Source organism: Abramis brama, assembly GCF_963993115.1.
Source record: "Abramis brama genome assembly, chromosome: 13".
Classification (NCBI taxonomy): domain Eukaryota; kingdom Metazoa; phylum Chordata; class Actinopteri; order Cypriniformes; family Leuciscidae; genus Abramis; species Abramis brama.
In genome coordinates this window covers 32,401,458-32,416,827 of record NC_139975.1, presented here as the reverse complement: position 1 = coordinate 32,416,827, position 15,370 = coordinate 32,401,458, and the positions used below count along the sequence as shown (strand labels likewise).

At 35.4% G+C, this 15,370-nt stretch overlaps 1 protein-coding gene across 2 annotated transcripts in view; it reads right to left on the bottom strand.

The window, feature by feature from the left end:
- Positions 1-5,009: 5,009 nt before the first annotated feature.
- thoc2 (THO complex 2) overlaps positions 5,010-15,370 on the bottom strand; it is a 97,152-nt gene continuing 86,791 nt past the window's right edge. For both annotated transcript variants that reach the window (XM_084133740.1, XM_084133741.1), the window contains exons 34-39: positions 12,379-12,507; positions 12,141-12,207; positions 11,862-12,001; positions 9,661-9,731; positions 9,515-9,560; positions 5,010-5,782 (exon numbers count right to left, since the gene is read on the bottom strand). In XM_084133740.1, the coding sequence (XP_083989866.1) occupies positions 9,533-9,560; positions 9,661-9,731; positions 11,862-12,001; positions 12,141-12,207; positions 12,379-12,507 (435 nt within the window). In that variant the 3' untranslated portion in view covers positions 5,010-5,782; positions 9,515-9,532. The remainder of the gene's footprint in view (positions 5,783-9,514; positions 9,561-9,660; positions 9,732-11,861; positions 12,002-12,140; positions 12,208-12,378; positions 12,508-15,370) is intronic.

Sequence of the window (15,370 nt, the reverse complement as noted above, 5' to 3'; positions counted from 1 at the left end):
CACGTGACTTTGCTAAGCTTCCAACAACTCTTTTAGTCTTGAAGGACATTTTCCCTGAAAGGTCGAGCTAATAGTTAGCGAGAGCTCAGTTTATGATTCTCACACAATTCTGAATAGTCAACTAAACAAAATAACACAAAGCCTAATTTGCTAGAGGTTCTGACGTAATGGTAGTCGCTGCAGTACATTTAAAATTAATTATTTATTTTTAAAACAATCAGAAAACATTGAATGACTCACTCACTCATTAATACTTCACCTGTTTCATTACTGGATGAATCAGCATTTTTGAGTAAATCTGTTGAATGAATGATCCACCTACTGGTGTAACGATGTGATTGATAGGCCTATAATCTTTATTCAAGTTTCTTTCAAAAGGTGATTTACTCTGCTTTCATCACTACTGTAGACATCAGTGTTTATATCCAAACTATAAACTTTTATCCCAGCACTTCTGTGATCATTTGAATTATTATAACACAGAAACAATGGAACTGTGTGGTTGAGAAGACTGTTTTTGAAGCCGTTTCATGTGACAACTGCTCTCTCTGGATCAACGGCAGTGTCGACGCAGATGTGAATCGCTGTGATCTGCTTGTCAAAGGTTAATAGACACAGATATGATCTCGAGCATGTTTTACTAGAGCTTGTGATCTTTTAATCGTGCAGCTATACCCTCTGTGAAAGGCTTTGAAAAGCAGATTGGTAAGTGTATGAGTTTACCTGTTCAGCTGATGACGTCCCATTTAGACACTTAAGCAACCACCTTTTACAAGACAAGTAAAATCTTTATTAAAAAAAGAAAACACAACAGGGTATTACTGATGTATTTTATGTTGTGGGAATAAAACGTGAAAATACCTCGAGCTCGGAGGAACTGTAAGGTGACTGCTTGTCTACAACTTCCACATTGTCATTCACTTTGATTGACAGGGTCTAAAACCAGGGTCATTTTAATTTTCATATTTTAATGATAATAAGCCATTTAATAGGCTCTGTTCAAATTTTCATTCTTATTCACGAACTTACAGGACAAGCTTATAGGCAAGATTGTGCATTTATTTATTTATGAAAAGAAAGTTGAACACAGACCTATAGCTTGCGTCACTTTTCAGGTTTCATCATGAATGTTTGTCCAATAAATCGCAATGAGCTTTGTTACTTTTGATATGAAACAAAGTCTCAGCTTTCAAATTATGTCAATTTTATCACAAAATTCAAAGAATAAATACCGTTTTGGCGCTCTTTAATGTGGCGCTTGAGATCGCTGTAGCGCCAGTGAGCGCGTGTGAACGCGATCATCCATTCACTACGTTACAGAACGAAATAAACATGAATGAACATCAGAAAATGTTGAAAGATACAGTGGCGGTTCTAGACCACAGTAACTGGGGGGGCCAGGCAGGGGCCACTTGTGCTTTTAGGGGGCACACCTTTAACATTTATCTTAACCTATTTTCAGTATTATTTCAAGTCATTTTTCACCATGTCATGCATGCATGACTGCAATCTCTAGAAAAAGCTAATAAATTATATTAGCTAAGCTAATAAAACAATTTCAATTCAAATGAATGTTTCATTATGTTTAATTGTAGTGTGATATAATGATCAATAATAACACATTTTTAGCATCTATAAGCACATCTAGGCACTTTTTTACACCTGGGGTGGGCGATATGGCAATAATATCATATCACAATTTTCTTTCTTTTTTTAAGGAAAATCACGATTTTATCACGATTCTTTTTTCATGTTGGTTTTTCTATTTTGCATGTGACTGAGCATTACAGCCAAACTAATGTCCCTATTTTAAAAACAAAGCCTTATAGGTAACAAAATATAGGTAACAAAATATAAAATAAAAAAGAATGGCAGACATTTAGGCCAAAGTGGCGAAGATAAAAATCTTTGTCACTATTTTCTTTGTTATTAAAAATTAAGAACAGAGATACATATTACACATACACAACTTAATATACAAATTAAATAAATGTGCTTTAAATAAATGTGCAGATCACAGTGCTTTATTTTTTCAGCTATAGGTGTATTTAACAGTAGAACTGAAGAAAGTAATTAAATAAACAAATATGAAAATAAAACACAACAGACTTAAAGTTCTCAGTCAAGAGCAGTGAATGATTTCCTCTGTGTTTTGTTGTTTTATTAACATTAAAGGGATAGTTCTCCCCCAAAAAAGTCATAATTTACTCTCTTAAGTTGTTTTAAACCTGAATAAGTTTCTTTCTTCTGTTGAAAATAAACGTTATTTGAAAGAATGTGAGTAACCAAACAGTTGATGTACCCCTGTGACTTCCATAGTATATTTTTTTCCTACTATGTATGGAAGTCAATGGGGACCAGCAACTGTTTGGTTTTGGGTGAACTATCTCTTTAAGGACAAGCGGCAGCATGTTTATTATTAGGGCTACTGTCTCTTTAAGAACTGCACGCGACGCGTCTAATATACACGCATATGACAAGCAGATTTTAATTAATTTTCTCTGTTTGCTTTCACTTTAGACATAACCAACTTTGTTTATGTAAACATTGTCTGTATTTGACAGTATTAGCGCAATATAAGACTCAAAAGATAACTTAGTCCAGTAACAGGCTTTTAGTGCATGTGCGCGTCGAGTGTACGCGCTCAGTAAAGCGCATATTTGAACAGCGCATCAGCAGCGAATGACATGTTTAACCGGCAAGGCTTTAAAGCACATGCAAATGATGAACTTTTGTGAACTGCAGTGTCCCGTTCTCTGCGTTAACATTTGATGTGAATATACTACGTCGTGCTGCAGTGTAGCCTATAGATGAAGGCGCCGCAACTGATAAAATGCGCAGTTGTTTGGTGTGATTTTACGATTCCAAATTTAGGGGGGCCAGAGGGGGGTCCTACCTTTAAATTAGAATATTTCTCTGCAGTTAATTGAAAATGAATTCTGCAGTCAAAATGAACAGACGGTTGAATGGTTTGTTGGATAGTCCAGACACTTTCCCACCTCTGACGTGTTAAAACAAGCTATCCTCTTTGTGCTGCTCATGTTCTGTTAAACGCTTGGATAATAGACTTGGAAAACACTGATTAAACACAATGAAACACCATTTAGCTGAGACTGTACTCACAGTAGCACAGCCTTTATTGCCTTAATGAAACATTTTAGCTATTCAAGACCGCATAACTAGGTGTATATTCACAATAAAATCTATTTCATTATATGGAAAGTGAATTTGAACATATTAATATGATCTCTTCAACATATACTCTGATGTATTTAGACACTAAGCTCACACTTCAGTAATATCAAAGTGAGTGTCATTTAAAGAACAATTGCACAAGCAAAGGAAAACAGAAATAAAAGTGGGTTGTTACGTGTGAAAAGATAAAACAATAGATGTACTGTTCAAAACAAAGACAAAAATATTGGTTGTGAAATGCAAATGTTAGTGGATTATGAGCATATTTAAGGAGAAGTGACTTCATACATCCACTAAAACACTAGCTAGGGGGCATATCAGAAAACATATCACATAAACCCTGAACTCTTACTCGAGGTTAGCTGGATCCGCAGTCTGGAGTCTGAAACCCATTCTCAAACGAGCACCGAATCCAGAGGTGCGTCACAATTCTCATACTTATGCACTATTCTGTGACGTTTTATAGTATAAATAGTAAATCGCCCCCTATAACCTCATTCACTAATATAGTGCACTTGAGGGAGTGAGTTAGTCTGTGCTTGCTGTTTAATAATCATTTGAAACTTAGCAAACCGGCAGCTCCAGAAGTGATGAAAAGATTTATCTTGAACTCGGTCATGTATAAACCTTAATTAAACAATTTAATAATCAGTTAAAAAGGAATTTATACCTGTATGATACGCTGTACTGGAAAATGGATGATTCAGTTACAGGCGCCATCTTCTGGCCAGACCCGGGAATTCATTCGTCGACTCTCACAGTGCATTATGGGTATTGTCTAGCGGTTGAGCGTACATCAGTTGTAGACTTGTTATTGAAGTGCATTGTGGGATTGAATGAGTGCACTTGATATCAAGTGGTTTCAGACACCACTACAAATGGCTGTCCCTTCAAACAGTGCCCTGATCAAGGGTATAGGGGGCGAATTGGGACACAGCCCATGCAGTGCGGAGCGGGACGCTTCGTGCGCTAGACGGTCACATCTACACAGCGAGGAGGGGGTTAATGAATGACAAAATAACCTTATAGAATTTATACACTGCACAGTTGAGTGCATAAGTACAGTGTATAAGTGCATTGTCATTTGAAACACAACTGTTTTCACCATGGAAATGGATGCTAAGTCATAATTTCTTTTATTTAATGGTGCTTTACATTGTTAGTGCATATCGCCACCTACAGGGCAGTTATGCAATCTTTTCTTCAATCTAATGTTTTAATCTTTAATCATTTTTTTATTACTGTGAATAAATGTTTAATGCAAAAAATATATATAATAAAAAAATAAAGTTTTTTTTTATGTTAAGCCATTTTGCTTCCATATTTCTTGTAAGGCGAGATGTATCATGTATTTTTATTATAGAAATACATTACCGGTACATAGAAAATGTCTTTTTGACCTTTGAGTGCAGATCCACGATGATGAGAATATAATAAATAAGCGATTATGAGCTTAATCGCATTAGTTTGATCAGAGTATTGTTCACACGAGGTAAGGATGTCAAAATCCCATTGCAATGTTACATTAATTTCATAATCATTAATTGCCCATTCACACCACATTCAAAGTGAATATCACACTTCACTGAGCAAGTGGCATCAAAACTGCTACAAAAGCAGATGCACTAGCGCTGGATTTTACACCTAAAGCAATGGCACTGAGATTGTGAAAGGTTTGTGGTGTATGTGGTGCTGATAAATCATGTGATAAACGCCACAAGAAAATATGCATAATCTTCAGCAGTCAATGTCAAACTCGTGCAATGAATGCAGCTACTCACAAAGTATCCGATAAAAAAACACCACACACGTGATACACTAAGAAAACTATTTTATTTAGAAAAAGCAGACACTTTGTAGATTTTGCCAGATAAAAACTCCATTAAAGTAATTTGGAAAGTCATGAATTGCTTCCTTTTTTTAGTCCACTTATTTACGGAGAACTCCAGCTTGCCATTCTTTATACAAATCTCTTAAAAACGTGATTGAACACACAAAGGAAATCAGGAGGCGTACAGTTGAAATGAAAGTAACAGGAAATATTTCTTATTACATGGAACCATTTTATTTCTGTATACATAATATACAAATAGAGCATTTGTACGGCTTCAAACACCTAGTCTAAATATCACGTGAGAATTAAAAAGGAAAAAAAAAAGGTAGTATTCCGGCAACCAGAGTTTTCGTGTTTTGTTTTGTTTTTTACTTAAAAGGAAGAAAAGAAAAAAACAAACTAAGGAAAAGGAAGGTAATAGAGCGAGGTCATAAAAACGCAAGCATTTGAAAGTGACACCAATTCAACCTGAATCTGTTTGTGATGCAAGAAGCACATTGTGCTAAATATTTAAAGGAAACAAACTTTCAGTGAAGTACTGAAAATATCACAATAAAAATGGCAGATTAAAATACGAGCTACAACGTTTCTAGGCAAAACAACAGAAGTTTGGATGCAGGCAAAACTCGTCAGTGTGCGAGTGTCCAGACGGAGACGGAGAAGCGGATCGAGACGCTGACGGGGTGGAGAGAGCTCGGGAAGATGAGGAATTCTGCGGCCCGCAGCAGAGGAACGTCAGGTCCGGGGAAACGTCTGCGTTATTCGAAAGCACAGCAAATCAGCACATGCTCTTTAACGTACTCACTGACCCAACTCTCAACTCTTGATAGGAAATGGCTAATAAAAAGGAATGTAGGGCTGCACGATATTGGATTTTTTTTGTTGATATTTAGTTTTTCTGCGATATATATTGCGATATAAAATAATTTCACCAGATGATTTGAAAAGATTTAATCATTCTAGAATAATTGGGGTGATTTTGTAAAAATAATAAACTAATTACAAGCATAGATATACGGAAGAGGATTAGGCCAAGCAATAATAAAAAAATAAAACCATCTCGAGATTAAAGTCACTATAATGCAAGATTAAACTCGTTAAATTTCGAGAAAAAAAGTCGAAATACAATCTTGAGAATAAACTCATTAAATTAAGAATAAAGTCGTTGTGCTTCGAGAAAAAAGTCGAAATACAATCTTGAGAATAAACTCATTACAATTCGAGAATAAAGTCGTGTTTTGAGAAAAAACTCGTTAAATTTCTAGAAAAAAGTCGGAATACAATCTTGAGAATAAACTCATTAAATTGAGAATAAAGTCGTTGTGCTTCGAGAAAAAACTCGTTAAATTTCGAGAAAAAAGTCGAAATACAATCTTGAGAATAAACTCATTACATTTCGAGAATAAAGTCGTGTTTTGAGAAAAAACTCGTTAAATTTCGAGAAAAAAGTCTAAATACAATCTTGAGAATAAACATTACATTTCGAGAATAAAGTCGTGTTTTGAGAAAAAACTCGTTAAATTTCGAGAAAAAAGTCGAAATACAATCTTGAGAATAAACTCATTACAATTCGAGAATAAAGTCGTGTTTTGAGAAAAAACTCGTTAAATTTCTAGAAAAAAGTCGGAATACAATCTTTAGAATAAACTCATTAAATTGAGAATAAAGTCGTTGTGCTTCGAGAAAAAACTCGTTAAATTTCGAGAAAAAAAAGTCGAAATACAATCTTGAGAATAAACTCATTACATTTCGAGAATAAAGTCGTTGTGTTTTCAGAAAAAACTCGTTAAATTTCGAGAAAAAAACTCGAAATACAATCTTGAGAATAAACTCATTAAATTGAGAATAAAGTCGTTGTGCTTCGAGAAAAAACTCGTTAAATTTCGAGAAAAAAGTCGAAATACAATCTTGAGAATAAACTCATTACATTTCGAGAATAAAGTCGTTGTGTTTTGAGAAAAAACTCGTTAAATTTCGAGAAAAAAGTCGAAATACAATCTTGAGAATAAACTCATTACATTTCGAGAATAAAGTCGTTGTGTTTTGAGAAAAAACTCGTTAAATTTCTAGAAAAAAAGTCGAAATACAATCTTGAGAATAAACTCATTACATTTCGAGAATAAAGTCGTTGTGTTTTCAGAAAAAACTCGTTAAATTTCGAGAAAAAAACTCGAAATACAATCTTGAGAATAAACTCATTAAATTGAGAATAAAGTCGTTGTGCTTCGAGAAAAAACTCGTTAAATTTCGAGAAAAAAAAGTCGAAATACAATCTTGAGAATAAACTCATTACATTTCGAGAATAAAGTCGTGTTTTCAGAAAAAACTCGTTAAATTTCGAGAAAAAAACTCGAAATACAATCTTGAGAATAAACTCATTAAATTGAGAATAAAGTCGTTGTGCTTCGAGAAAAAACTCGTTAAATTTCGAGAAAAAAGTCGAAATACAATCTTGAGAATAAACTCATTACATTTCGAGAATAAAGTCGTGTTTTGAGAAAAAACTCGTTAAATTTCGAGAAAAAAGTCTAAATACAATCTTGAGAATAAACATTACATTTCGAGAATAAAGTCGTGTTTTGAGAAAAAACTCGTTAAATTTCGAGAAAAAAGTCGAAATACAATCTTGAGAATAAACTCATTACAATTCGAGAATAAAGTCGTGTTTTGAGAAAAAACTCGTTAAATTTCTAGAAAAAAGTCGGAATACAATCTTTAGAATAAACTCATTAAATTGAGAATAAAGTCATTGTGCTTCGAGAAAAAACTCGTTAAATTTCGAGAAAAAAAAGTCGAAATACAATCTTGAGAATAAACTCATTACATTTCGAGAATAAAGTCGTTGTGTTTTCAGAAAAAACTCGTTAAATTTCGAGAAAAAAACTCGAAATACAATCTTGAGAATAAACTCATTAAATTGAGAATAAAGTCGTTGTGCTTCGAGAAAAAACTCGTTAAATTTCGAGAAAAAAGTCGAAATACAATCTTGAGAATAAACTCATTACATTTCGAGAATAAAGTCGTTGTGTTTTGAGAAAAAACTCGTTAAATTTCTAGAAAAAAAAGTCGAAATACAATCTTGAGAATAAACTCATTACATTTCGAGAATAAAGTCGTTGTGTTTTCAGAAAAAACTCGTTAAATTTCGAGAAAAAAACTCGAAATACAATCTTGAGAATAAACTCATTAAATTGAGAATAAAGTCGTTGTGCTTCGAGAAAAAACTCGTTAAATTTCGAGAAAAAAAAGTCGAAATACAATCTTGAGAATAAACTCATTACATTTCGAGAATAAAGTCGTGTTTTCAGAAAAAACTCGTTAAATTTCGAGAAAAAAACTCGAAATACAATCTTGAGAATAAACTCATTAAATTGAGAATAAAGTCGTTGTGCTTCGAGAAAAAACTCGTTAAATTTCGAGAAAAAAGTCGAAATACAATCTTGAGAATAAACTCATTACATTTCGAGAATAAAGTCGTTGTGTTTTGAGAAAAAACTCGTTAAATTTCGAGAAAAAAGTCGAAATACAATCTTGAGAATAAACTCATTACATTTCGAGAATAAAGTCGTTGTGTTTTGAGAAAAAACTCGTTAAATTTCTAGAAAAAAAAGTCGAAATACAATCTTGAGAATAAACTCATTAAATTGAGAATAAAGTCGTTGTGTTTCGAGAAAAAACTCGTTAAATTTCGAGAAAAAAAGTCAAAATAATCGTGAGAATAAACTCATTAAATTTGAGTTGTGTTTCGAGAAAAAAAGTCGAAATGAAATGTAGAGAATAATGCATTCGATCAGTGTTCTCACATTATAATGACTTTAATCTCGAGATGGTTTTATTTTTTTATTATCGCTTGGCCCTAATCCTCTTCCGTATAGATAAATAAAATAGAAGAAAGATACAATTGAAATAAGCAGTGATTTATGTTTCTCAGGTAAATCTAACAGTAATCAGGTACAGAAATTGAATAAACAAATGTAAAATAAAAGTCTTCACTGTATAAATGAAATATAACTCATTTAATTAATTAAAACAATTTATCTTTGTTAAAGCTAGAAGTCATTTTCTCTTTTGTTGTTTGTTCACCATTGGCGACACAGACAGCTGCAGGTTCATTAGGCTGCTGTCCCTTTAAGACGAATGCACAGATCCAATATAATGATACGCATCAATTGTTTACAACACATAACGACTGTGTTTACGAGGATACTCGCAGAGACGGGCATTTGACGTTTAAGCTCAAAAGAGAAAGAAAGAACAGAACTGTTCGCCGAGAAAACAGCGCGCGAGTCCTCTCGCCTGACTCGACTTATAAACCACACTTTCACTCTATGATGGTTATCACATGGGTTCTGGGGGAGGGGCAGCTGGATCGTACGGATCACGGATGAACTTTGACCTTATACTTGACACATGCGACTGTCGCGTATTGCGACGCTAAGACGATATATCGTGCAGCCCTAAAGGAACGTGTTCTCAAACGCTCACCTTGAGTGTCAGCATACATTATCTGTGCTTTTCTGATGATTTATGGGTAGTGAATGTTAAGGCAAACGCAGCGAGTTGATTGGCTCATCAGAACTACATCTCTACAGGTAACACACTGCTGTTGTGCTCAAGGCATCAAAGGATATTGTTTCTTCTCTTCTTTAGCGCCAGTGCTGTCTCTCTTCTTTTCGGATTTCTCCTTGTCATGCCTGGATTCCTGTTCCCGTCAAACAGCACATACCCAGAGGAAACACAAGAGCACAAGAGAAACGGTCTCATATCACACTGGATCGACAATTAACGCTTAAATGCAGCAAGAAGTCTTTTAGTGTTAAAAAGGTGTTTTTTTTTGTGTGTGTTCAACCATTTCTAAAGTTTTGCTTTAGTCACAGGTTTCACCTCCTGATGAAAATGTTCACTAAATGTGGTCAATATTTTGTCATAAATTTGTAAGCATATTAGTAGCTGTGCTCCGAATTTGTGGTAATAACGCAATAAAACATGACAAATTGTGCCAACATAAATATTGGCCAGCTGTTGTACCAAGAAATTATGAACGTGCAAAAACAAGAGAGAACCAATACAGATAAAACAATGATATATTAATAACTGATTATGTTGTGGTCAATGTATGCTTTTTCCTGTGAGCTTTTTGTATTTCTATGCATTTTTTTCACATAGTAAAATAAAACCTGTTGCTGTAGTTTGCCTTTTTATGCCATATAATTTTGTCAAATAAATTCCCTAACCAAGTTTAGTGTTTTGTTTTTTTCCTTAATATTTAATACATTTAAAAAAAATAATAATAATAATAAAAAAAAAATAAAAAAATTATATTATATATATATATATATATATATATATATATATATATATATATATATATATATTCCTCATATTTTGGTGAAATTGTAGGGTCATTAAAAACAACCATTCCCTTTCGGACATGTACATTAAAAATGTATGAAAATTAATTGAAATGTTTCAAACAACAACAAAAAAGATTTAAAGTAAACTATTCATGAAAACTGAGCTACTAATGAGTCCTGTTATTAACTTGACCCAGTTTAATCCAGTTTTACCTCGAACCCTTTGTAAACAATCATGTTGTTCAGTAATTTAATGATGAGATCTAAGGCTCATTCACACAGAGAACCATAGCTACAAAGATAACCATAACGATAACTATAATTAGCGTCCACACCAAAGAACCATATCATTATGTTTATTCTAATCAAGTGCTGCAGTTTCGTTGCCTGCCACTTTAAATGCTCAAGCATTTCATGAGAAATATCATGCAACATCATGCTCTGCGTTAGAGATCTGACAGCAGTGTTAAAGGCCGTTCACACCAAGGACGACAATTGTGAAGATAATGATATAGTTTTAAAATCATTCTAAATATAAAAGAATAGCAGAGTCCACAACGGCACAGAGAAACAATATCGTTGGAATCACCATCAGATGAACAATAAAAACCCTGACAGCCAATCAGAATCCATCGTACTCTAGGATTCTGAGCCGGATGGATCATCTCTAGAATTGGCTGTAACACTGCTGTCAGATCTCTAACGCAGAGCGTGATATTCTCCTCTCAAGGTGTGGCTCAGTCACTCTATGAATGTTTTTTAGCTCAATTTAGGCTCTATTAATGTCTGCAGCACAAACATGCAGGATAAGTCATAAGTAGGGGTGTAACAATATATCGCGTCACAATGTATCGCAATACAAAAATGCAACAATATGTATTGTGTATAGTTCACCCAAAATAAAAATGAATGTGTGAGAAATAATTAAAGTTTTAGTGTCAGTACTACATTAAACTACTATATATAATGTTGAATATAATGTATAATAATGCATATTTGTGGTTCCTGATAATGCCAGATGTCTGATGTTACCAGTAAAAAGTGTCCTACATTATTTTAAATATGTCTAGTCAGTGAAAGAGTTCAAGCATATTCATCTAAAATAATTCTGTATTTTCAGCTTCAGAATCATGAATATTGTTATTCTGGCGTCTCTATTGTCCAGTGCTTTGGGTTTCAGCACCAAGTCCAAGAATATTCATTTACACACACAATGTAAAACCAAATTTACCATTTTAATCAACATTACATTTTTTGCAAATCTTTTATCATACGTCTTGGAGTATCGCAATAATATGGTATCGTGAGTTCAGTATCGTGATATGAGGGTCTCGTTACACCCCTAGTCATGTCAAGTTGAATATCTAGGGTTTGTTGAATGCATTAATATCCCCAGCTACGAGCGACAGTAACAGTGATGCTGGACTTGGAAAAGGACGCTAGCGCAGGACAGATGTGTTTGTGGAGGTGTGACAGACCTTCTTTCCTCCTGAGGTCTTCTCGGGTTTGGCCAGATCGCCCTTGTCCTTGCTGGTGGACTTGGAGCGTTTGCCGTTGTCCTTGTCGTTGGCGTTAGGCGATTCGGAGGGGCTGGCGCTCTTGCTGTGTTTGGAGGAGTCTGTGTAAAGAGAGAGAGAGAGAGAGAGAGATAACAGGAGTCGGGACGCCACGGGATGGGCTTTCTGGTTCGCTAGCTCGCCTCTCCTGCTCTCGGCAGCGGGCAAAACAAATTTAAAAGATAGGCATTATCGACTCACTCATTCCATTCTCATCTTTGCGGCGCTTGGCTTCCTGGCTCATCTCGCGGTCGCTGTTCGCGTAGTCCTAGATGAAGAAGCGCAAATAAAAGAAAAAACACTTGTCGGTTTGAGTTTTCACCTTTCACCAGGCATTCAATATCAGCTGTTTACTCAAACTCATGCGTGTGTTGAGAGTGAAAACAGCTTTATAAAGTCCCTGCACAAATCCCTTTTTTTTTAACGAGGAAGCACTTACTCGTTTTCTTTCCTTCCGGTCTTCTTTCTTCTCCCTCTCTTTGGAGCGGTCCCTGGATTTGTCAGACTCTTTCTTCTCGTCGTCCTTCTCTTTGCTCTTGGACAGGACTGTGCTGTGGTTAGGATGGTGCTGAGGGTTGGATGAGAAGATAAACGAGGGGTTAACGCCTCAAAGGAAGAGAGCTACATCACTCACAGCGGTTTGCTGCCACTTCATTAGCATGCTCCATTAGAGCTGCGCTAGCCTTCCCATGAGCCTTCACACCTATCAGACACACCCACAGGAAGTCCAAGCACTCTATTAAAAGCTCAAGGTTCCTGCTGAACCCGTAGACGCAAGCCTTTCGCATGCCTCGCATCAGCGCAGCTCGAAACAAGCGTCAAAACCTCCATGTGAAAAGTATTAGAGGGGTGATTTCATCAGGTAGCTCAGTTGCAAGAAAGAGGGAAGAAGTTCATCTTTTGATTTTGCGTGCCGACAACAACCACATACTGATACATCATGCTAATACGGTCTCGAAATCAGTGGTCAGAGGACGAAAGGATGAAAGGAAAAAGGCCTTAAGGGTTGTGGTTTCTCCAAACATGAACAATATTGTTATAAAACATCACTATGTCCCTCAAGAATAAAACAAAATAAAATAAAAAAATCTTCCTTTTGAGATGGTGGAATGTTTCTGAGAAACAAAGCAACAGAATTATTTTGGAAAACAAAAAAAAAGTGATCAAATGACAAGAGAACAAGATAAAGCAAGATGAACTAATTGTGTTGTAGTTATTCTTTCAACCTTAAAGGATAATTCCGGCACTTTGAGTCTCTTTTCTGGTTTGTTTTGGATGAACTAGAGTGGTGGACACAGAAATTTTGATGAAGGTTCCTGTCTCGACTTTTTGACTCGTTTAGCATCGCCTTTGACCGCTTCAGAGTGGCTGGCTATGGGCATGCACGAACATGTCCTTAAAACAACCCTTAACGTTAGTTTGCAAAACTGTGCAACTCACCGAGTGGTTAGTGGTGTTCATTGATGATTAAAAACAAGTAGCGTAGCGAAATACAGTTTCTGTCGTGTTTTATTTGGCATTTTGTAAAATCCCATTGATTTCTGTTGGAGGACTCGTTGCTCGTTGATGTTACTGCGCTTCAGACTCAAATAGAGCGGAAGTTTATACGCGGTTGTGAGGTATCTGAAAAAATAGTTCCACTATAGCAAATAACACGGATTGAAATCATACATTGCGCTGATATATTTGTTTTTAATCATCAACGAACACCACTAACCACTCGGTGAGTTGCACAGTTTTGAAAACGAACGTTAAGGGTTGTTTTAAGGACATGTTCGTGCATGCTCATAGACAGCCACTCTGAAGCGGTGAGAGGCGATTCTAAACGAGTCAAAAAGTCAAGACAGACCCATCGTCAACATTTCTGTGTCCACCACTCTAGTTCATCCAAAACAAACCAGAAAAGAGACTCAAAGTGCTAAATACCGGAATTATCATTTAACATCACTATCCCACTCAGAGTCTGACCAGACTGAATGTTTGATGCAGATATCTAGAGCAGAGGTCCTCATTCAGGTCCGCAAACTTCATAGGGGGTCGACTAAAAAGTAATTTAGGGTGTGTTCACACTTGTAGTTCAGTTGGTTTTATTACATATATTGAGACAGAACAGAACATCCGAAATAAATAATCCTAAATGAGTTTGTTGTATGAGCGTAGCTACATGTGATGGTATTTTGACCAGCTGAGAACTCGTGAAGAGCTTATAAAATGTGTAAATGAGTCAAAACAGCGACAGGAATCCCTCCGTCACACACACAAACACAGATCTGCTGTGAGGAGACGCGGTTCTGACGCCTGTACCGAACTGCAATCGCACCAGGGCTCGTTTTAATCCAACCAAACATGACAAGTGTGAACACACCAGGTTATTATTAATATATTGAAATAATTTAATCACTTATACAAACAAAAATTCATATTTCCCCTTCCTCAGTGAATATAAATTCTTAAAGAACATGCAGTTCTTCTGGAAACTTCTGGAAATAAAAACTAGTGCTCCATTTAATACAAATACATAATGATTGACAACAGAATAACTGACAATACACAACCCTACCAAAAAAGTTGTAAAAAAAAGTGTATAATATCCTATATCCTTAATACAGTATAGATGTACATTTCTAAAGAACACTCAAGTATCGTTTCCAAAGTCATTAAATGCATTTCAAACCAATCGCTTTGTCTTGTTATAATTAGTACATGCTAATAGAGCCTCTTAACTGGCAAAAAACTGAACAGTCGATTAAGAGCCGTTAATTTAATCATTAAATTAATTGTCCAAATATTTGTTAAATCAATGTAATCATTCGATTCGCTGGTTGTCAAAATAGTCAAAAGTTATAAGATGGCCTATAACAATTTTTAATGTAAACCAGACGAATGATCTGTGGTTTTCTGACAGGTGGAGGTTAAAAATAAACGTGCTGTGAAGAGCGTCGTGCAAATGAATGAAGATGTGCTTTCAGTGTATAGTCTAATTTTATCCTTAAGACAACACAAGCTGCCAAACATATGAGACAGAAACTGAACTGCCCACATCATGTCCAGCTCTGCGCAACTCCTCCTCAAAAGAGCTTTATAACATAATACAAGATAAAAAAACACGATAGCAAACTGTAAAGCTGATCATTAGCAGCATAAGCATGTTCCAGCTGGAACTGAGGCATACAGAACAAAGTTACTTAAATAGATGATTTCTTGAAAACAATTCTTGCCAACAAAAGTGAATAAAAATATTAATAAAAATAAAGAAAGAACTTTATATGAAGCGTGTGGTATAGGTCCATGTAAGAGCCCAGAGGATGATTCTTCCTCTGATTTGTAACAATAGTTGGTGGCATGTGTTAGTGTTTGGAAAATTGCCATTTCAGACTCTCCAAGCGATCCAAAGATGCTCTGCTGACAAGTGGTGTGTGTGTGGGAGTGTG